Consider the following 24995-nt stretch of genomic DNA (forward strand, 5'->3'; position numbering starts at 1 on the left):
CTTCCCTTCATGGGATATTTTCCCTTCTTCATGAAGATGAATCTCTAGTGTGTTAGATCATCTATTAGCTATTAGCTGGAGTCAGAGGATGCCCCCAGTGTGACTAAGATATCATTATAATAATATATATAGTAAGATATTAGTAAAACTCCTGCAGCTCCTTTGGAAACCCATGACTAACTATAACTGATGACAACAATCTGGGGTGTGATGATTGATTAGGTTGCATGCACAAGTTTATTCATATCCTTCTTACTCCCAGCAGACCCGCAAAGTGACACGATGACGACGTGTTTGCTCTGATGTCTGATGCTACACTTACCATAGACGCGGACCATCCTCGCATACTGTGGGAAACATTCGCGTTTTGCAGGAATCCATCTCGCCTCCAGTCTGAAGAGACACAGGAAAGAGGAGCACTAAATGGAGATCTGTGTGTGACTGTGTGTGGATGTGTGTGTCTCATTAGAAGAGGAGGTGGTTTCTCCCACTGGGCCGTGCTCCAGGCCCAGCTGTGTACCTTCAAGCGTGGGCCGGGCCTCTCCCTGCATACTGAAGACATTACTGGCCACAGGTCAGAGTGTCACTCTGCGGGACCCATCCTGCACCCCGCCTCCCCCCTCCTGCACACACACACACACACACCTTCTATTCTTGGATAACAAGAACCAGCTGCTTCAAGATGGGAAGACTGTTGACCCCAGAAAGCTACTTGGCTCAGAAAGTCATTGATTTGCGCGCAGTCATAGAGGGATGAGCGGGTGCACGCATGTACGTATTTTGGGGATTTCTTTTTTTTGACTGGAGTCAGAGTGGCGTGCGTGCACGCACACGTCACACACTCTCCACAATTTCCATCGTCATTATCATTATCCACTTCCCCTACTCCCTGTTATCATTAGGCATGATGATAATTGCACGGTTGAGAGTTCCACCTCTCCCCAAACTGCAGCTCCATTGTAATTGGTTCACCTTGGGCTGCTGAGGGGTCCTTCTAAAAAAGACAGCGCCAACATTCTTGCTTTAGGTTAGAGCCTGGCAAAGCCAACATTCTTGCTTTAGGTTAGAGTCTGGCAAAGCCAACATTCTTGCTTTAGGTTAGAGCCTGGCAAAGCCAACATTCTTGCTTTAGGTTAGAGCCTGGCAAAGCCAACATTCTTGCTTTAGGTTAGAGTCTGGCAAAGCCAACATTCTTGCTTTAGGTTAGAGTCTGGCAAAGCCAACATTCTTGCTTTAGGTTAGAGCCTGGCAAAGCCAACATTCTTGCTTTAGGTTAGAGTCTGGCAAAGCCAACATTCTTGCTTTAGGTTAGAGCCTGGCAAAGCCAACATTCTTGCTTTAGGTTAGAGCCTGGCAAAGGAAAACACACACAGATTGCTTGAAGTTTTGGTTGCCAGCTACGACGGCCTTGACTGGTATTGTTTTCACCTTGTGAGTCTGTGTGTGTGTGTGTCATCAAGGCAAAATGGGCTCCTGGAGACACCTATTGTAGCGGGAACTACCACAGAAGCCGTTTGGAGTACTTGCCAGTGCCAGGTGTTTATATGTCTGTCTGTCTGTCTGTCTGTCTGTCTGTCTGTCTGTGGACAGGTTTCACGATTGTGATAGCATCAAAACCTTACAGGTGTGTAGTTGACATTTAGTGCCACGTTTAGATGATAATGCTGCCCGCATAAAACGGCAAACTGTTGTTGCGTTCTGGCCTTTGATTGCGTGTTTATTATACACAGCATTTGTGATAACGATTCACATGCAGACTGGAGCTGCAAATGTCATCACCAACTCCGAGCAGCGTAAAGTGAGCCAGAATAAATTGGAAACTCCTGATTAGAACTTTCACAATAATGGCAATTAAATAAAGTAATAGACTTATTGATGCATGTTGCACTTTTGTGATCTGAAATACACATAACACATAGAACACAGATATTAAAAGTAAATTTTAACCCATAGTGAATCAAGTGTTCTGTTTTTGTATTTACTCAGTAATAAATTATTTATTTTATTTTGAAGGTAAAAACACCTAGCTTCCTGTATTCTGTCTATTTCTAGCGGGATTGATGGAGCTTTATAGGACTTTTAAACTTTAAATGAATTATCCACATAGAGTGACACAGAAGTCAGTAATGGTGATAAACTGCTGCAGATTCATTGTATTACAGAATAAAAACCCAGTGAAGCCCTATAAAAAGACCTGTTTTCTTTGAAGCACTTGGCACTTGAGGAAATCGATGAATTTGGCCATGAGTTGAGGGTCATTCATTTATTTAAGTGATTAATTAAGCTCAAACGTTAATATTGGGCACTTATCGCAGTTTATGTATCTTTAGCAACTCATCAGACTCTGATGTCATGATAGTTTGTTGAGTGCTATATTGATAGCTAGGCTAGTTTTCACAACAATCGCGTTTTGCCACTTCACACGGCGACTGTAAGGGTGGCGTTATCAGAGATTTCCACTCTGGAACCTAGTTTAACTTTTTAGCGTTTTCAGGCCCCAATAACACCGTTGCCATGTAAACAGAAGGCCCAAACACAAGAAAAGTTTGTCATTTTATGCAGGGACCGTTGTGGTGTAAACTGCACCTAAATGATCGAGGCTGAGTTCTACGATGGGTGTGATCCAAGCAAAGGGGCCGGCCCCCCACATTGGACCCCCCCATTTACGCCCCTGGCCCACATCTGTTTCAAGTCGTGGGCGTTGGAGCTGGTGTGATCCCAACACAAGATGGTCTCTAGTGTATTTTTGTATTTATAAAAATAATAATAATAATAATAATAATAATAATAAAAGCCCAAAATGTCTGGTAATACTTTGATGCATAATTGCATCGTAAGAAAGCTTTGCTCAACACATAATCAGAATCTACCTCCTATCTCCCGCTCCCCCCCCCCCCCCCCCCCCCCCCCACACACACACACACACACACACACACACTGCTCCCTCACCCGAAACAACCAACAGAAACCCCCTTCCACACATTTTTTTAATTATGCATGAAGCACTCCTCTCAATGTCAAGCCGTTTGTTATGCTTTGCTCACGTTCAGTTTGTAGATTTTTTTTTTTTATCCGATCAATGCAACTTCACCAGGCTGAAAGTAAAGGAAAAAATTCCAGGTCCCTGAGTGATAGAGAAAACGATTGCCTTTTTGAGAGTGGGAGCACGCTTTTGAAATCCAAGATAGCGGGAGGAGTCGAGAGAGAGCTTTATAGCCCAGACGGCAAATTGGCTTTGGGTTTGAGAGAGACCTCTGTTTAGCCCCCGTCAATGGGAGAAATTGGTCACAGCTGGAATCCACTGGTCAAATGGTGTTTTCAAACCTTGAGTGTGCTCCCTCTTTTGGGAGGTCTCACTCATTATTCAAGGTGTGATTGGTCCAGGCTCCCCCACCCCCCCCCCCCCCTCCCAAAACACTCTATCTTGCCAACAGACATTATCTTGCCAACAGACATTTAGCAAACTCTTTGTCCACTCCATCCCCCCCTAATACATTACTTACACACAGTACACTCCCAGATTCTGACCCCAGTCTTCAGGGGCGGATTTCACATGTGTTTTCTGTTTCCACGGGGGAAACTGAAAGAGATCCAGGACTTCAAAGGCGGTGTACCCTGCAACATGGCAGCCTAATGTGCTGCTGAGATGCTTACCAGGCGAAAATGTTCATCGATTTACAGAAAAGTGGCCTATTTGACCAAGCTGTTGCTGAAAGGACAAATCAAAGCACACACTGTACAGACACAATCATAAACCAGTCCCTCGTAACTTAGGGGCTTTCATAACTTCTGTTGTCGAACACTGCATCACTGTAAGACACTGAAATTACATTTTAGAGGTAAAACACACACACACACACACACACACACACACACACACAGCATGCAGTACATACAATATACCGTATAGGACAACGAGACCAAAACAAAATCAGCATATGTAATTTTAAATATTGCGACAATCTTTTTTGTGTGGAATTGGTATTTGAATGCAGCTGGCACGGCTCAGGCCAGTAGCTCTCCTTCCCCAGAATCCATCTCTTTTAGAGGGGCTGGCAGCTCTCCAGCAGCTCAATCCCGGGTGTGACTCCCTGAGATGGAGGACAGGGCACATGTTTGCGGGCAGATTGCACATTGGAGGGAATAAATTGCCTCGTGAAGAGCCAGACTCCACATTGTCTGTTCCACTCTGTGTTGCCTCGCCTTTAAATATGTTTGTTGAAGACCTGTCATCCGCAGTTTCGTTTATTTCTTTTCAAGCCCCCCTCCCCTCCTCATTGGATGGTGCCTGGTGGCGGGGCTCAGCCGGACAGTCTGTGTCCGGAAGTGAACATGTGGTAGTGTTTAGCTTCATAATGCCCTGGGTTTTCTGGACGTCTTGGGGAAAGATATCAGATGGAAGCCAACCAGGATAGCGGTTCTGGGCCAGCAAACATGCTGGACGTCCAAGTGTTGGAGAATTGTTGGTATCACAGAGCCTCCCTGGGGTGTACCTCAGTCCAAAGCCCACAGAGAAGGCAGCTGCCAAGTCATCCTTAATCAGCCAAATCAGTTTTTACTCAAATCATTTTTTCGTTGAACCCTCCTTAATTTTCCGTTGACTCCTTTTGGCACGGAGCAAGTTGTGACTCCCCCACAGCTAATGGAATGAGTAACAGTTACATTCAGCAGAAATGTCTGTTCGTGTGGTGATGTTGGCCATAGTGAGTCTTTTGTTTTTTCTTTAAACACGGTTGTGAAACACTCTTCCTCCCTGATGTGTTTCGCAAAGCTTTCCCAGCCTTGTAAGTTACTGTGTTACAAGAACTCAGTGTGAATTACTAACTGTTTATATTTCACTGACACATCTCTCAACTCCAGCTTGTACTGAATGTGTCAATACCAAGCAAACAACATTTAACTTCTTCTCTCTTAAGAGAGGACCATGTGGCCCAAGATTCAACTATGCAGAAATTGAGCTCTGCATAATACACAGTGTGCTGCTCTGAAGGCATCATTCATATTTCAACAGAATGTTTTGTTTTGTCCTACATGGACTTGGAATTTCTTTACTCTGCTAATAACACATAATGACTTTGTGTTGGATAGGGGCTCTCTAAGACAACTGTTGAAAAGCTATTTGTGTTATTTTTATTTTGTTAGTGTTTGCCAAAACTACTTCTAATTTTAGTTTTCTTCCAACCCTCTTATTCCACACAGCACCAATTAATAAATTAACATGTCTCTCCTATTAGCTAGTAATAGATAATATATAGTATTATCACCATGCATTGGTCTGACACAAGCTGTCATACAAATGATACGAGATTTAGCTATAGGTTTCCATAATGGTTTCCATAATGGTTTCCATTGTGCACGGCAGCTTCAAGCAAACCAGCTACTGTAGCTTCCAACAAAAACAAACTCCACATTGTGACCACCCTAAGCCCTTCTCCAAAAATGCATTGGAGATTGTATTAACGAAATAAACAAAAACAAAAACTGTAAGAGCCGAGGGATGGCTTTGTTGTCAGAGTATTACATTGTAGCCACTAGGCAACCGGTAAAACACGTTTAAACTTTGGCAAGGACTTCGATCAACTGTTGTGTAACCGCTCGGTTGGGGAGGTTAAAGCTTACTTGGCAGAATAAAATGAATATATTTTTTTAGAAGTAGACCGATGTCTGATGCCAACTTAGTGAACTGAGGTATTTAAAAATTGTAGTCGCTCTTATCAATATATGCATGTGCATTTGTATGTAGGTCATATTTATAAAACCCAATTTATTTTTGTGGTGAACCATCTGGTTGGAACGTGCCACCTACAGTTATCCTCTCCACACATCCGGGCCTCTGAGTAGCATGGCAGCCAGAGTCTGTGTAAGCCCTCCAGGCCCCATCAGTCCACATGCAGTGCTCAGAGGAAGCGTGTGACATGTGGCATAATTGAGTCAGCCAGCAAATAGTGTAGCAGGAATCAGCCAACTGATGCCACTACTCAGTGCCCAGCGGGGGAGCTGTGAGCACTATAGGATGGTATCGGAAAGGAATGTGCCTGTTTCACATTATTAGAGGCGCTGTTTTTCTATTTAATTTGAGATGGCGTGCGGCCCCCGGGGGTAAGGCAGGGCAGGGCGAGGACAGCTGAGCCCCTGACGGATGGGGCGAGAGCGCCCTGCTGAGAGTGCGAGGCACCCAGGTGAGAGATTCAAGTGGTAGAGGAAAGGGAGCAGAGGTTGAAGAGAACAGTTTAAGAACAACAAGCAGCCAAATTCCCCCTCTCACTTTAATTTGCCCTCAGTCTGTGGGCCATCCTCTGAGGGAGATCATTGTTTCCTGATGTTGTGTTTTTTCTGGCTCTCCGGTTTCTTTGGCCAAGACCCTCGCCTCATGAGAAGCCCAGCGTGGTGCTTTGGATCATAGCCATCAAGCTGGGCTAGAAAAGAAAAGAAGAAGCTTGGTCCAGAAACTAACCTGGCAACCCAATGCGCTTGTGGAAGTGAGATCATTGTCCAGGGGATTTGTCATGAAGTGATTTACCGTAAATAAGCGGTTTAACATTCGCTGACTGACTTCATGTAAAAGGTTGGGTTTGGGGTGTGTGTGTGTGTGTGTGTGTGTGTGTGTGTGTGTGTGTGTGTGTGTGTGTGTGTGTGTGGAGAACAAATGACTAACCTTGAATTCCAATGTACCGTAGTTAGATCTTTTTGCCGCTCTTGTAAAATCACAGATCTCATAAAAGCCACATCCTCAAATGAACAATGAGTCAAAAGCTTTCGTGTGATGCAGTGATTTTTCACACTGGAAAATACAACAATACAACCAAATCAAGATTCAGTGATTACGTTTAAAGTGTCCACTTTAAACATCAGACTCATACATGTAGGCTAGAGTCTCTCAGTTCAATGCATTTATCAAACTAGAAGGGCACTCAGAGAGCACAGACCTCCACCAAGTGTTGTGCTACAGTATTATTGCTTGTCCATGAGTCACATCCGGATCTACTCACAAATGTAATAGGTTCTTCTTTGGTCCATGCTACACCCTTCCACCAAGTTTCAAGAAAATCGGGGCAGTAGTTTTTCCCCCCGTAATCCCGCTCACATCAAACCAACGGCACCGAGAACAGAACCTCCATGGCAGAGCAGAGGTAATGAGGGCGAAGCAGCCTGTCTAAAGCTTCTGGCATACTCTTCGCGCCCAGCCAAGCGCATAGGGCGCGCGGCGATTATGACGTCATCGATCGCACGGGGCATGTCGGGGGCCGTGGCCTGAACGCAGCGCGGCGCGTCCATGGAGATTTTTCTATCAGCGCGTCGGGTTTTGCTGCCTGTGCCTGTGAGATCTCCGTGGTAGGCTATCAGTGGATATCTGCTGTGATTGAGTCCTCACCGTCGTAAAGTCGCCTTTGAAGCATGACGTTCGATTATAACGAACTAGTTGTGTGGCTTAGCCTTCCCAAATGTTGAGGGTCGTTTTTTATAATTTAATACATAGAATTGGGAACGTTACATTCAATTTCATTCAGACTGCCTGGCGCCTGGAGCCTCGGAGCCCCGCCTCCAGCGCGTGCGCAAAGAGTATGCCAGAAGCTTTATGCTCTGAGTGGCCTTTAAGTCATAGTGCAACCAAAGTCAGGCTGCTGCTCAGATGCTGCTTACAGACCTTTCGACCAGGGTGTTGTAGCAACAGGGCAGACCTCCTCCCCCCATTCCAAAACGCCTTTATACCGTAAACAATCTCATCCCTGAAGTCATGTGTTGACAGCAAGCTCTGGAGTTGGGCAGGCGCCTCCAGCTCTACTGCTTCTGCCTGCCCAGGAGATGTTGCCTCTTTGATTGTTTCTTCAAATATGCAAGCCAGCGCTCGGGGAGCGGCTTGTTTGTTCTGGATTTCCTGCGAGACTCCTACCTTGGGCTTAAACAGAGGAGTTGTGATGATTAGCAGCAAAATGTGCTGCCTCTCCCACAAGCCATCAGGAGAGAGGGAGGGGTCTTCTTTCCCTACTGCTTCCTCTACATGCCGTGCACTCCTGTACTGTACAGGAGTCTGTACTCCTGTGCAGTACAGGAGTCTGTACTCCTGTACAGTATTGTATGTGAAGAGTAATATTCACTGAATGCAAGGAATCATCTCCATAGTGGAGACAGAGGTCAGTCTGCTCAGTCTTTGACCCATGTGGCGACCATGTTCAGCAAAGTAACAATGAGTTTGTGTCGCTCACTCAGATTATGGCAGTGACACAATTATCTCCTCGGCTGTAGGACAGACAGAGCCTAAGGGAAGGAGCTGTGTTTATCAACCATCTACTGTATCCACTGTCAGAGTTGTCGGTGTGCATGCATGCGCGCACACACACGCGCACACACACACACACACACACACACACACACACACACACACACACACGAATGAAACGGGCAAAATAGTAATCCGCAGGACAGTGTGCTTGTTGTGGCATGACAACATACCTTTTGTTTTTGCAAATTATGTCATTCCAGTTTAATGTGCTTGTCGGTCTTTGTCCTCATGGTCGACTCTGAGGCTTCAGCTCGTTCCACCCCTCATCAAGGCAATTCTGCACATTATAATGTCCGGAGTCAAGGCTGGTCTGAGTCAAAGCAGAGGCCAGATATTTGAACTGCCAGCCTGGCTTATTATCCTGAGAGGCTGAGATGAAACAATGCTACTCACCCTGTTAGTTCACAGTGCCATCTCTTTACAGGCCTCAGAGGATCACCCTGTTAGTTCACCGGGCCATCTCCTTACAGGCCTCAGAGGATAATGCATTATATGACTCAGCATCCACATCGCATCCTCCTCATTCATATCAACCTCTGAGGCCAGACTGGCCTGGAAGGAGGATACAATTACAATATGAACGACCACAGTTTTGTTTCATAGCAGCCTTGGAGCCGTATCTGACAAACCAACCTGGAAGGAGAAGGCAATGTAAAGCAGCATGCTAAGTAGCATTGAGCCTCTGAGGCTGACACACTGAACTAGCATTGTAAGAAATATTGTTTCATATTAAAAAAGCAACCTGGAAGGAGGAGAATCTGCCTTGTGACCTTGTGACCCAGACAAGCCTGAAGGCACTACAGAGCAGCAAGATAACTCACTTATTAGCTGGGGTTTAGCATGGCATCAAAGCTAAGTTAGCCAATACATTATTCGTAACTGTATTTTAGGTCTGGCTGTTACATGGTTTTAGGTCTGACTGTTACGTGGTTTTAGGTCAGGCTGTTACATGGTTTTAGGTCAGGCTGTTATGCCCAAAACACGCGGAAACCTTACACAATACAACACAACACCGGGCCGGAGTCCCACCAAACTAGATTTGAAGGCCACATAATCTAGTTTGCTAAAAATGGAAAGCCGGATTTTGCTGGCTAACAAGGAGTTTGTATAGAGTTAGCGGGCTAAGCAGGCTAACACAGTCACTTGCCTTGGCTTGAGAAGAGACAGGTGACTTGTGATTGGCTGAATGATGAGGAGCAGACCGAGCCTTCCAGGCTGCAGACTCTGAGTCAACCATGGGGCCCAAACAGTGTGTAATGTTAAAGGAGGCGGGCTATCATCACTCATATCCTCCTCTCAACACCTTCATGTTTTACCATATGTGCAGTGGACTCTTTTGAGTGTAAGGCTGAGCACAAATGTATTAGTTTTCAAAAGCAGTGTGCTTTGTGAGAACAACTCTATTAACGTTACCCAAAGTTTCTTTCTTTCAATGGTTTATCTATATCGCAAAAGGCACCAACAAGGTCCAATTAATATGCATACAAGTGCAATATACAGTATGTATTAGAAGTACATTTGTGGTTATACTGGAAACATGAGGAAGGGATTGATGATTCAAATGTTAATATTTCACCAATGGAAAAATGACAACCAGTTGTAGGTGTATCTACCACAACCTGGGAGCTTGTAGCCTGGGTAAACCCAGCCTCCACGTGACCTCTATGTACTATCAGTCATGTCACGTTGAAGGCTGGGTTTACCCAGGCTAGGCAGCTTGTGTCCTGTATTGATATCCTTCGATGAAGTTAATGATATCACCTTGTTGAGGGAGGTCTTGAAAATACTTATAAATATGTTTTGTTTTATTTAATTAAATCCCGAATGTGACTATAGAAATGCTAAACTTTGTTTCTTTTTTCTTTTTCCTCTGCAGTAAAAAAGGCTGTGGATGAGACTGATGACAGGGTGGCACAATTCAAGAAAAAGACGAAAGAGCTTCGGATCCTGGATGCCAAGACAGCACAGAACCTCTGTAAGTACATGCATCTTTAAACTCCTGTAGCCATGGCATCTATCATCTAAATTAAGTCTACATTGATTTCTGTTCTGTTTTGTTTTGTTTTGTTTTGTACGGCATTTTACAATCAACATTTTTAACACACCATCAATTTATGAAGTGGTATGAAGCTGAAGCTATTCTGTTCTATTTTACAATGACAACTTTATGTGTCAATAATGTGATACGTTTTATTTTCCTTGACACCTCATTTACAAAAAAAAACTTGCCTTTCGTGAAAAACTTGACTTACCGTACCTAACTTGACTTACCTTTGTCAACAACACCAACAACCTCGGTGACCTCATATTGTAGCTGTCTATGGCCGTGCCCATGCTCACTGGGCCACTCGGAGGGTGCTACCGGGCAATGTGGGCTGCAGGCTGCCTATTAAATAAGCCTGCTTTAAGGAAATGGCAAATGCCTCTAACAGAATGGAGCACTGAAGCTGTGTGGAGGTGTGGTCATCGTTTTAGGAATCTGTGTGGAGCAAATGTTGAGTGATCACCATAGATTTATTTACCTCACCTTCTGACCTTTGGGTGCTTTTTGTGACGTCAGGTGTGGGGGGGGGGGGTGAGGTCTCTTGGCTTGGCGGTCATCTCGCATTGGGTATAAGTTAACGATAAAAAGCTTATGCCTCATTGTCGCACTGACAGTTCTCAACCTTGCGCCTTTTCTCCCCCCTATGAACTCCCTCGGTCCCATCTCCATAAAGTGTGTGTATGAATTCATTACACCAAGAAATGGGTGACTGCCGGAAGCCTTCTGTTGATTGATGGTAGGAGCATGAGAAAGCAATTTTTATTGCGTCCCCACCCTATAGGGATTTCTGCTGCAGCCTGGATATCCCTTACCTCAGAGATACAATACAGCCGATAACTCCTCATGAAATATGCATGTTAAATGCTAAGATTACAAGTCACAGAAACCCCCACACACCCCTTGTTCTTGTTTGTCCCTGTTTTTGTTTTCTCTTTCTCTTATACGGGAAGAGTAGAGGGATATGGAACGGAATACATCAGTCTGGGATGAATATATTTATAGGTGAGGGATAAATTGCTGTGTACTGCAGTTGAGGGTTGCACAAGTGGGAGCAAACTAGAATGTCAAAATACTCTGAGGGATATATCTCAGAAATATCAACCATGTGCCTCCCGAGCAATTCCCTTCCTATGTGGCGCTGATGGCATTGACAGTGGCCCATGGGGGAGCTTCATATCATTGCCTCATCCGTGAACAGAGGACAGATGAATGAGTTTATCAGGGGGAAGTATTGATTGATTGTCTGATGTCAGGAGTGGGCGCACGCGTTCAACATTCGGATGACACAGATTGGTGTGTGTGTGTGTGTGTGTGTGTGTGTACACGCATGTGCATGCACGCGTGCACGCATCTCCGAACGCCAGCGTGTGCATGCCATTACATGAGCATGCCGTTGCATGAGCACCCGTGTAGGGCTCTGACAATGTTGATCGGTGTCGCTGCCATCTTTGATTACCCAGCCTGGCAGACGGGCTTTGATTTTGACAGGAAGCAAACACGAGTGTAGGAAATCTCACCTCCAGCGGGGCGACGGAGGTGACATGTGCTCCTGCACAGCTCCCTGGAGTCGCCTTGACACGCTGCTGCATCATAGATCACGTTCACTGCCTGCCCTTGAACTCTCTAAGCTCTCTTTTCAATTTTGACGTGTGCTCGTGTCGAAAGGTCAAGGATGCTGGCAGAGATGGGCTTGGTTTGTGGGATAGAAGGTAATTTGGAGATGTCAGTGCCAGTTTGTGTAATCAATTACCACTCCTACACAGAGATCATGCAATGTTGCCGTTAAGCCAGCGTCGCCTTTTTTACACAGAAAGTGCTTTTATACAGCAAGACGGCTTTCCGCAAGGAAAAGAGGTGTGGCATTCTATCGTTGCCATGGATATGTTAACAACTGTACTAGCCTATCTGCTGCTGAGGGAAATAAAAAAAGTTAGGCTATAAGCAGTGTTGGGGGTAACTCATTACAAAAGGAACATATTACATGTAATATATTACTTTTAGCAGTAACTCAGTAATATAACTTATTACCAATAGAATTTGAGTAATATTATACCAGTTACTTTGTCAAGTAACACAAGTTACAAATTGAGTTACTTTTTTTTAATCAAAGCACATATTTGAACAAAGATACAATTATTTCCTACTCCGATTGTGTGTTTTTATGCAAATAACGACTATAAATGACAATAACAAAGGAAAAGGATACCATTTAAAATTTTGGACGATTTACACTGACTTCAAGACGGTTGAAATTATTTTCCGGTTCTGGTTCCCGGTCGGCGATGTCATTCTGCTACTGCTATTATTTATATTATATTATATAAAACAGTGAGAGAGGTCGTCAGGTCGTTAAGCTTATTATGTACGTTCAGCCTACTACTAGATATAACCTACTACTCATAAACTGTGTAGGGACGGAGAATTCCTCCTGGCCCTACTGTTGCAGTCATGGATCGCATTGCTTTTAGCTTTTATTTCCCCTTTTATTGCTGTGATGGCCTTAATGACAAATCTATAGTCTAATCTAATACTCCTATAGTAATATTGTGATGGTGGCACTATAGACCTTATTCGATTGACGTCACTCAGGTACTGGCACGCCCACCGCCGCCATATTGTCGACATAGCGCTTCAGCTCTCAAGTGACAGCCTATGTGGAGCAGCGTTTATAGGAAGCTAGCCGCTGTTAGCGTTACCTGTATCGTTCCAATTGTGTTCGGATGGTGACCTGCGTTAGGCATGGCTGTAGTAATGACAGCAATAAAGTCCCCGTGGTTTGTTTCTATCTCTACCGTCCGCAGACAAGAAGGGAGCGAGACGGAGGATACGTCAGCAGCACAGGAGATGTGTGGATAGTTAGGAGAGACAGGTGAAACTTTCTGACAGCTCCTCACAGCAAAGTCTGTTCACCTCGTTCTTTTGTTTATTATTACAGGCATTAACGGCAGCATACAAACAACAACTGTGGTTTTTTTATTGGTGTCATTACCATCGCTATTTTGTAATGGAACAGAAACGACAATAAGGCTGTTACTAGTTGTCAGCTGCAGCGCTGTGTGCGCGCAGGACGGTATGTCAACAATATGGTGGCGTCCAGGGTTAGCGAATAAGGTCTATAGTGAGTGTGAAAACATATCAAGGTATTTTCACGTTCTGTAGGCTACAATTCTATCACTACGTTATAATATTCCTATAAGGAGTTATATATTTGTTGGAATATAAGCTATTTAGTAGGCCTATTCATCTCAAATATACAGGAATACTAGTTGTTTTTCGTAAGGGAATGCACAACAGGCGAGACTGCAGTAACTAGCATTTTGTTTTGTTTGTTTTTTTGTTTTTTTCTCCATTCCTTTGAGCCGAGGAGAAGACGGAAAGCTCATTCATAAAAATGACAGCTGTCATTTTTATGAATGAGCTGAGGTTTCCGCCTCGCCGGGTTACCATTTTAGACGGATGTTGATTTGGGGCGGTTACTACCTCCACTGCCGGAACGAAAGGCAGATCAAAGTGAGCTCTCATTCTGTATTTGTGACTTTTAAACGTGAGGCGAGGCGTCATAACGCCACAATGATCCCGGCTTCAACAGGCTGTCTCTAAAGAGTGATGCAAACCCTTACTCAATCAGCCTGATAAAGCCTGCATATTCTCACACTGTGGACAAGATGACCAGTGTGCTGCCTACACATGCTTCCATTATGAATCGACTTTCCCAGGATGAGATGTCATTTACTTCATCTTTGGATTGTGCAATGGACTACCCAGCCAAAAATAACACTTTCATTAACTTGTACTCACTCTCTTCAAACCGCAGAATTTCCCCCAAAAGCCTTGATTTCTTTGTTCTTGAAACCTCACACTGAGGACAAGATGACCAGGGCTGCTTACACATCATGCTCCCATGAGTATGAATCAACTTTCCCGGATTTGGGATGAGTTGTTATTTACTGCATCTTTGAAAGATGCAGTAAATCACAGCTCATCCCAAATCTTTGGATTGTGCAATGGACTACCCAGCCAAAAATAACTCCTTCATTAACTTGTACTCACTCTATTCAAACCCCAGAATTCCCCCCAAGAGCCTTGAATTCTTTGTTGTTGAAACATCGTGCATGCATGAATGTTAAAGTGAAATTTATTTCATTTCTTAAATCTTTACTCACTGCTGTGATTTTGTTTTCTTTCTGTACAAATAGGCTTCTCAGAGAGGTGTTATGTCTGCTAGTTGTCAAACAGTGCGCTGCATGATACCAATTAAAATGTAATGTATTGAAATGTATTCTTTTGTAATGAAATTGCCATGCAAGAACATTCTCTTAATCTCTATATCTCTAATCTCTAATATTCTCTTAACTTTTGAGATCTTAATTGTGTATATGGTATTAGGCAGTTTCAGCCACAGTAATCTGTGATTTCATCAAATAGGGTGTCTTTCTGCCCTCGACCCTTCTACCCTTGGATACTGTCAGACTGTTGATCACTTATCACTATAAAACTTTCATGTTACAAAGGAAAAGTTTAAGTTAACTACCAAGAACTGTTTCTTTTCATCATTTATCAAAAATGGATACGTTTTCCCTTTTTTAATCAGTTGATAATTCTTATATAAAAAAGAAGACATGGCTGCAAATCAAATGCACATCATTTTATTTTACATATTTGAGAAATGCTCAAAAAAAATGCTGTAAAAACAAGATGGACTGATGCCAAAATAGTGGGTATGCAATTGCCATCATGTTGGCATTTCCTGGAGCCAGTGCAGCCGAAGCCAGGCTGAGGGTCATCTGCAGAGCCACAGCAATGCCTGCTATTTGCTCATAACCGGCTGTCGGGATCCAGACCCGGAAAAACCCACAATGAGACAAAACACAGTTCAAGGGTTTTTACTGAGAGTTAAGAGTCAAGGTACAGGGGCACTTTATTGGTCAGAATGTGCAGTGGACAGAGTTGAGAGCCGGGGCTGTAGTTGTGGCTTGGCTGTAGAGGGACCCTGTGTTGTTCAGACTTGAGGTCCCAGGTTCGAGGCTGAGGTTAGGCTGGCGAGCTGGAGGCAGCTGGGCAAAGCCATAGGGCAGTGACTTGTGAGTCTATGAGAGGAGGAGTAGAACAGCTCTCAATCTTAGCAAGCAGACCAACCGAATCTTGGAAGTTAGCTGGAAAGTAGCAACTTTATATTCTGAGTGATTAATTAGGCTGTGGTCCCATTGATTTGCATGGAGTTGAACCGGGTTTGGACTCTTTTTGGAGCTCAACCTTATGGCTTCAAATTCACTTGTGGCTTGGTTTTTCTCAGGTTTTTCTTTTTGCAGTCACACCATGACATTCAAGCATATCATTCAAATATTAACACATGTACGCACTGCTATAATCAATCTGTCCCCAGAAGACAGGCAGCTAGCTTACTTCCTGGTAATGATGGATGGAAGCTGTGTGAACAAAGATTTTACACCTGGCACTAACATGCGTTTTCTGTGATCAGATTGCAGTCGGATAGTGCTTGACCACATTAGCCTGATTTCATTTACACCTGGCGTTAGCATGCGTTTTGGGTGATCAGACTGGAATCTCATTGCAATCTGTACATACAGTTGCTGTATGCGGATTGAGAGGACACATTGCATTTACACTTATGTTCAATGTGGTCACAATGCACCCCTGACCACCTCCGGAGGTGGTTTGGCCGATCAGATCGCAGTCCGTCTTCAATGTGTCTTGGGGGCGTTTACACCTCAACCTTTCAAGTGGTCAAGCACTATCCGATTGCAATCTGATCACAGAAAACGCATGTTAGTGCCAGGTATAAATGGCCTCAAAGTGTATGAAGCGCTGGTAGCAACATTGCGCATTTAAATGTCATCTTCTTTGGTCAAATAGATTGGTTCGTGCATGGCAAATACTGCTTTAATTTGCATAAAGTTAACACAATTCAAACCTTTGCAGCATGTGCTGCACAGATAATTTGCTTGCTTCTTATAGGAAAGTAATTTAGATGGAATTGGAATTGTCACTTGGCAAAGCGTGCTTGGTGGCGCTTGTCTTCCAGCTGTGTTGCATTGTGAACTATTGAGGCAACTGTCGGTGAAGAAATGAGTATCTCGTTCTCATGGGTTTCTTGCTGTGTGATACATATTGGTGCAAAGTAGTGTTTAGAAAGAAGACATTCCTCTTCAGTTTGGAGGAACTGACCGAAACCTGACATTCACTGTTTGTTTTACATGGTTGGAGTTGTTTATCTTATTAGACTCCATTGTAACTGTGCTGAAAGCATTTTTGATAAGACATTGTGTCAGCTGTCTTTCGCTATCCACGGGAATAAGAAAAAATATCGCACCAAACAACAAACAAAATTATCCCTAGAATGCAAGGTACACCACCAGTAGCTGTTTTATAACAGTGTTAAAGTATTGGTGGGTGGATTTATGTTTTCTTTTTCTTTTAAAAGATTGAGCAGTGTCTGATTCTGACAGTTTCTGTTTCTGACTATGCTTACAATGTGAATATCACAGTCTGTAATGAACTATATTAAACACTGAAGCACAGTGTGATGCCACAGCAGTAAGAATGTCACAAAATGTCCAAAAGGTGTTGCATTCACACACCCATTGCACTGTTTTCTTGCCAAATTATTCCTCACACATTGTGAACCTGCTGGTTATTAGCTGCTCCTGTCTGCACTTAGGCACAATCATAATTGGGGGAAAATGTGACTTGCTGATCCAGTAAGTAATACATAGTTACCGGTACTTTGTTTGAAAGGAAATAGTAGGTGAATAACCCTATGTTATATATTTATGGACCTGGTCCCTCTCAATTGTTGCTGCATATAATACAGGCATCAAGTAAGTCCCGCTGCTGTAGAAGTACAGCAGCTGCTGAGTGACTCTCCTCCAGCTCATTACCGAAACTCCACCTGTGACTTCCACCTGGATCCACCATCAGCTCCAGTTTCCACAGCAGGCACCCCACCTGGAGAGGGAAACACCCGCTACCCTGTCCCCAACCAGAACTCAATACACTTCATTGTATCCACCTAAACTTCAATAGCCTCCTCTCCCATAATAATATCAATAACACTAACAATAATAATAATAATAATAATAATAATAATAATAATAATAATAATAATAATAATAATAATAATAGTATTTTATTTTATTTATTCGTATTCTTATTATATAAAATATATATAAAAAATACATGTATATATATAAAATAATATTTTTTCACACCTTTCACTGTTACTGGCGAATCTTGATGTTTTCCTTCCCAATTTCTGTCAGGTTGACACAAACAATCCTGTTGAGGGGCAGAAAGTGTATTACTTTTTCCAAGTGACAAGTGAGGTCTGTGGTCATTTTGTGTGAGGAGCGGTGAGGTCTGTGGTCATTTTGTGTGAGGAGCGGTGAGTGCTGAAATGTCTCTTTGAACCCTGCGGTCTAATAAAAAGGAAGAGAGGAAATGACTCTCTCTTCCCTCTCCATCACAACAGCCATTTTCCTGGGCTCGTTCCGCCTGCCTTATGAAGAGATCCGGGACATTGTGCTGGAGGTAGACGAGGAACGGCTGAGCGAATCACTCATCCAGGTGAGACTGATGTTCACTGTTGTGTGCTAGCTTTTCACACAGACAACATGTTTAAGTCTGTGTGTGTGTGTGTGTGTGTGTGTGTGTGTGTGTGTGTGTGTGTGTGTGTCTGTCTGTCTGTCTGTCTGTCTGTCTGTCTGTCTGTCTGTCTGTCTGTCTGTCTGTCTGTGTGTTGTGTGCTAGCTTTTCACACAGACAACATGTTTAAGTGTGTGTGTGTGTGTGTGTGTCTGTCTGTCTGTCTGTCTGTCTGTCTGTCTGTCTGTGTGTTGTGTGCTAGCTTTTCACACAGACAACATGTTTAACACATTCACTGCCAGCCATTTTTTTTTTACTGTAGGTAGCTTCTGCCAAGCCGTTTTTTGAGGATTCTGGCTCATTTTACAAGAGCCGAGGATAATTTTCTGCTTGGACTTTGTGAACACGAAGTTCACAAAAGTACTAATAGAATGTGTGCTTTCTCTGTCTAAAAGAGTTAGTTTGTAGAGTTAGTAGTTATGTAGATATTAGCCGTTGAGTACAGCATGGTTTCAGTGTCTTGAGACAGGAAGCTGAGATAATCGCAGTTTTGTGAAATTCAATCAAACAGGCAGAACAGTCACTTTAACCATTTATTTTTGGCATCAGTGAGAGATCAGACATCTGAACAATATAGTTCTGAACACCCTCTCCCTTAAACTCCTCCCTCCGTGGGCGTGTCTGGTGGCGTTTGTCACAAGCCAGTTTCTCCTGCCTGTCTGAGCAGTGAGCAGCCTCCCTCTCTGGCGGCCCCTCGTCGGCGAGTGTGGCGAGTGTGGACTGTGGATGGGACTCAATCGTTTCTTGGATTTTCGGTTGAGAGCTTTGATGAAGCTTTGTGCGATTCTAGGCTTTATGCTGCCCACCCAGTCTATTTTTGGAACCCCCCACCCTTGTGCGCCCGTGTGCAGCAGCGTGAAAGCGTTTTCGCCTACAGTATGAGAATGAGGCTCGTTCGTTTCTGGGTTTTCGGAATGCGTGCGATTCTGGCCTTTCTGCGGGTGTTTCAAAGTGTGTTTCACCCATAATCTATTATGCAAATTTGCAATCCCCCACGCCAGCACCGCTCTCCGCTCTCGGTGTGCTGCTCTGCTGGCGCGGCCGCTCTCGGGCGAGTCTGGTGACTGATGACTGTAAAATCGCCAAGCCATTTCCTTGAGAATGGCTTTCTCCCGCGGCTGTTTTTGGTTGGCTTTCTCTCTGTCGGGAGAGCACTGTCGCCACTTAGTTGGTCGGTAAAATAGATTATACTAATTCAATACTTCCAATATTTTTATAGGAGACGTGGGGGGCATTGATCCACGTAGCACCGTCAAAAAAAAAAAATTTTTTTTTTTTGATGAGTCAACTCGTCATTGGCAGTGAACGGTTGGATTGTGTTTGACGAGTCAACTCGTCATTGGCAGTGAACGTGTTAAGTGTGTAAGTGTGTGTGTGTGTGTGTGTGTGTAAGAGAGAGAGAGAGAGAGTGTTTGTATGTGTGTCTGTGAGAGAGTGTGTGTGTGTGTGTGTGTGTGTGTGTGTGTGTGTGTGTGTTTGAGAGAGAGAGAGAGAGAGCTGTACTTGCTTGTGTATGTGTACTCATGCCTTGCACCTACGTTTGTGCTCAGGCATGTGCAGAAATAATTTTGCACTGTTCTGTGCCTGCTTGCTAGCATGGTGACCCCGTTAGAAATTGGCTGTGGTCTTTTTTTGAGACACAAGTTGGTCTCTCCTCAGTCTCACGTGGACCATTGAGACCCCCTATTCATCCTCTTATAATGGATGTTGCGGGACATGGCTTGGCAAAGACTCTCCAGCTCCACCCTCCTCTCGCCTTTGTCTAAAAGCATGATGGATGAGCTTCCTAAAGGCTCCCTGTTTAGTCATTGTTTGTGTTTGTCTCGTCTCAGAAAGCAGTAATTGGAAATGGGGCGGGTCGTCTGAGGTAAAGATGCATCACTTGGCAGCGTGAGCCGCAATCTGCGTGGAGGCTGCCCGCCCTATCCTTTGATCAAACGTTTCTGACGTTCCTGTCGCTTTTTGTCTCTCACTCCCATTTGTGAAGTAGGAGGTGGAGACCTCAGGAGTGAGCAGTGAATGGAACAAAACTCCATTCCAATATAATCTTGGCAGTCGCACATTGGCTACGTTTACATGATGACTTTTAATTCAGAATTAAAACTTCCGAATGAAATCATTCAGAAGTAAAGTTTTTTCCTGCGAGTTTACATGTAAAATCTTAATTCCGAAAAGGTGGTTACATGAAAGAAACTTTAATCTGATGTTTTTGAGTCATCGTAAGGTTTGGGGCTGGGAAGGCTTCTGATTGGATAAACGTAAACAGGATGTTAACGTCATTACGTTTACCAGAAGTAAACACTCAGCAGAGTTCTCAGCGCTGCGTGATTTCTAACCCCACATAGGATAAGCAATAACCATGCCCTGTGGCGCCGGGATTGGCCAGGAGCAACACTGGAGGACACGCAGCCCAGCGATTTCATGAACCAACTGAATAGCTCTTCTTGAGAACGGACAGCGATTTACCAGTGCGAGCGACGAGCTAGAAACAGCAACAACATGGAAGAAAACGTTATCACCGCACTTTTCTGTTTCATTTTGATCGTTTGTGTTAAGCAGCAGCACGACAGTAATATGCTACTGCTTATTCTGCGTCTGCTGAGGAGGAGAAGGGAGGCAGTAGAAAACCGCTGTACCTCAGTCCATTGCCTTTTCCCACTCGCAAGGCCAGACAGCAGTGGATGAAAAAGGGAGCGAGCATGCGCAGAAAGACCGGAATGAACTTAATTCCTAAAAAGTGTGTACATGAACGGAAAATGGTTTCATTCGGAATAAAAAACGGAATCAACCGGCCACTTACATCGGATTGAATTTTCATTCGGATTGGCCATTTTCATTCGGATTTAAGTTTTTTCAGATGTTTACATGATAACTTTTAATAGGATTGAACGTTAATTCTGAATGAAAAGGGGAATAAATGGTCCATGTAAACGCAGCCATTGTCTTGTGCGCTTTTGAACGTGCACCGATGTTATATTTTTTGGTCAACCACCAAACCAACCACCATCGTTCATGTGCGGCGCTCACCCAAGCCCGTGGAGTCGAGTTCTCTGCGGGGAAAAAAAGAGTGAGATAAGACCCTTGTAGCGATATAGGTGTCCTCCATTTTCCCGCATGGCTTATCAACAAACACATGCACAGGAACTCGTCTACTTCCACTTGGCTACTTAGATGCCAGACAGCAGTAAAAGGTGGCGAGGCAATATATATTTAGATATATATATATATATATTTAGATGGTGTCTATCTGGTAGAGCGACCCTGCAGGGCTGTTATTTTGAGCTCTGATAACATTTAATTGGCTGGCAATCTGGCAAAGTAGGGAGTGTCAGTTATGCCACGCCAGCCCCTGACCTGCTTTGCATTGGAGAAAGTTTCCCCACCTTCAGCCTTTTCGCAGCAAAGTACAAAAACGCTATATCTGTCAACAACACATCCGTGTCCCCAACCGCATCTCCACCAGGGCCTCGTTACACACAGCAGCAGACAAAACGGATAGACTGCACAGTGCGTAGGGTCTGGCTCTGGGTGGGGCAAGGGGAAAAGAAGTAGAAAGAAATGGACCTTGAGCAAGCCACAGAAACACCAACTGCTCCAGTGGAGTGCCTCAATAGACCCTTTTCACGGGGGGGGGGGGCATTTTGTGTCGAAAAGGCAGAATAAACACAGGTGCAAGCAAAACACTAATGAGGGTTTCCAAATTGGAAGTTTGAAACCCTCATTAGTGTTTTGCTTGCACCTGTGTTTACCCTGCCTTTTCGACACAAAATGGTCCGCGTGAAAAGGGTCCATAACTTTGAGGCAATAGGTGTATAATCCTCTGTCCCCATTGTCTTCCCCAGGCTGATTAATTGAGAAGTGGAAATTGTGTTTAGTTACAACATTACTGCCTATCTACCGTATAATGATATCCAGCAGCAAATCATCAACTGATAATAAAGTTATATTGACAAAAGACAGCAGCTGCTTACAGTAATGATTAAATGAATAATATGTAACAAGCCGCATATCAATTTAGGCACTGGCCCAATATAATACATTTGCTCAGTTTAGATTGCGGCTATTCATGGCCAACCCTACCAGGTGCATGACACTTTGGAAAATAAACTTTGGAAAATTATAACTAAATAATTAACCAGACCAAAAGAAAAAAAGGGATATCTGCATTAGGGGTGTCAAAATTAATCATTTAATCGATGCATCGCGATGCGTAGGTGTCGCGATGCAGAATCGGATTGTTGACAGATAATCACTGAATCGTTTGTTTAAATTCATGTTGACATTCAGATTTTAAAGCACTTTCTAAGTAAAAAAAGGAGTTGATATTTATCTGCTTGTATTAATTGATGAAAAAGTAGCCATGTGCAGTAATAATATAGAAAATTGAGGATGTGATACGTTGAGCTGCAATAATAATTGAATCGGGAAGCCAGTGAACATTCACAGCCCTAATCTGCATCCTTAGTCTCTTCTCATCTTTGTGTTTTCCATTTTGCTCAGGCAAAGCCTTCAGACCTTTTGTTGCAGACATGCTCCCTTTTCTTTTTACCACCTTTGTCTTCCTCTGAGCAATTGATGTTTTTTTTTGTTTTTTTCACTTGACATTTCATGTTGATGAAATTTGAGTTCCTGTGCCGCACTTGTCTTTGTCAGTTCTGGCACAGTGCCTATTGCTGTTAATTTATTCCAAATAAATTGCTGCTACTGCAAACATAAAACACAGCACTACCTGTGCAGCACTACCTGTGTAGCACAGGCTTTTCCTTGAGACAGAGCAACCTGCTCTTACTGTAGGTGTTTAGGACAGCAAATGTAAAAGCTTTCACAAACTGGGTATGTGAACGAATCGGTAACGTCCCCATCGATTGCCGACGGAGAGTAGCAAAAACAGACATATTGTATATGGAAATGTCATTTGATAGATGACTTAAAGTGTTCTTTGACAGCCTCCCTGGTGAAGTGAGGGTTAAATGGGTATAAGATCATGCAGAAGTGATCTAGCAAAGTAAACGAGCTGGTAAGTGACACATGTCTGAGGAATGGAGCCGGAGCGATCCAGAGACAGCGAGGGGGAGCAGAGACGCTTCCTGCTGGGCGACACAGCTCTGAGTGTGGGCTCCATCTGCACAGTGCTCATCTACACTCATTATGCTGATGAATCACTGCACACCGCCCACTTTCAGCCACACGCCAATCACCATCTATTCACATGGACAACTGCACCCAGAGTCGAGAGAGATGTCTGCCTGGCCGGGCCAATAACATGGCTAATGTGTACACCCTTTTGTTATTGTTAGGAGGAGTGGGTGATTGTGATGATGATGATGATGATGATGATGATGATGATGATGATGATGAGTGCACTTAGACAAAAAAATAGAGGCGCGGGTTGGTGAGCGGCGCGCTAGGGTGCAGAGCTCATTTTGAAGAAGGGAAATATGTCAGTCAGAAGTGAGAAGAGATGTCTCTGCCCTTCTGTTGACCTGTGGTAAACTAATCACCTCAACTAATGTGCTTTACAAGGCGTTATCGTTCAACCATCACTGGGGGTGGGTGAATGCAAGCTGGCAGCCACACAACTTCCCAAGGGCCACTGGTTGTTGTTGCACATAGGCTAGTTCTTAAGATGCTGCAAACATGTCACAATTTGTGCTCGGAACAACAAGAAGTATAAAATAGGCTATGCCAAACAAAAATGGCATATCACTGGACCTTGTTACTTAAGTTGTTTATAGGTAAAGCACATATTACATTATCATTAGCGTTGTGTTTCTGATGATGGTTTCTGATGTTTTTCCCCCCATTACAGTAGTGTGCTGTGCTGTACTGTACCTGTACTGTCATTGTACATTATTATTTTCCATTATCTTTTGTTCAAGGTTCAGTGCAGTTTGGTCAAAGCGTGCTGATACAACGTCCTTATGACTCTGATACCAGCCTGTTTCAAAGGGTGCTGGCACGATTGACATCATCACGCATGTAATGCACAAGCAGTTCATAGGGTCAAAGGTCATTTTTAAACACCCAGCTGTTGTAAACAAACAGAAGGAAAGTGGAAGGTCAGAGAAAGTTGGGAAAGAGACAAAACAATGACGACATACCTCACCAATGGGAAACCGAAGAAATACAAATGCTAATCGCATTAGGAGCCGATGACAAAGTGCAGAGTGTGTTTAAGTCCAGACATGGGTTATGTTGGAATATTGATCGGCCTTTTCTGAGGAGTAACAAATGGAGAAGCAGGAAAGGAAATGGATTTTTTTAGGTCAACCTAGGTTAACTGCTCTGAACACGTTCCCAAATGATCAAAACTGCAGTGGAAAGCTTGGAAAGTGATATTTGTGCAGGCCCCACAAAGCTGTGCAGTACTCAACAGATCCTATGGCACTTCTCACAGAAGGAGAATCAAATATTGGAAAAACCCACTCCAGTTCAAAATTCCGCCTCGGCTTTATTTCGCAAAGAGGCGAGTGAGGCTCAATGACGAGCAAGGGAAGGAGGAATGAAAGGAAAGGAGGAATCAAGGAAGGAAGAGGTGATCATAAAGCGTCTAAAATTCTGTAACTCAGTCTTACCATCTTCCTGCTCTGTGGACATGTCTAATGTAATGATTTGTCAGCTGAATGTGGCAGCGTCCTGGCCTTGAAGTAGCGTTACCATGTGTCACCCTGACAGAGCGGATAGATTGGACTTGATTGGCTCTCCTTATTCTGCATTAAGGCCCATCACTGCCTCCCAGATGATGTACACATCCCTGAACGGCAGCAGACAGGCCTGGCTCTCACTATCCATCCAGCTCCCATATGAATCCCCACAATTCCACACTTTTCACACCCATGCACCCCGTATGCAGACATACATGCAAATGGACAGAAGATGTCAATTATCCCCTCTCCCCTCCACTCTCTGCACAACTGTGACATTTATCATCTAACCAAGATCCACATGCTGGATCCATGTGATCTGTGTGTGCGCACACACACAACAACATGTGCCCACCGACACATG

At 43.9% G+C, this 24995-nt stretch overlaps 1 protein-coding gene across 1 annotated transcript in view; it reads left to right on the plus strand.

Annotated features, from left to right (window-relative positions):
• Positions 1 to 24995, plus strand: part of diaph2 (diaphanous-related formin 2) — a 568359-nt gene that overhangs the window by 299224 nt on the left and 244140 nt on the right. The window contains exons 25-26 of the mRNA XM_083651834.1: positions 10158 to 10256; positions 17815 to 17909. Of these exons, the coding sequence (XP_083507960.1) occupies positions 10158 to 10256; positions 17815 to 17909 (194 nt within the window). The remainder of the gene's footprint in view (positions 1 to 10157; positions 10257 to 17814; positions 17910 to 24995) is intronic.

Source organism: Poromitra crassiceps (assembly GCF_964638095.1).
Source record: "Poromitra crassiceps genome assembly, chromosome: 15".
In the NCBI taxonomy this organism is placed as follows: Eukaryota; Metazoa; Chordata; class Actinopteri; order Beryciformes; family Melamphaidae; genus Poromitra; species Poromitra crassiceps.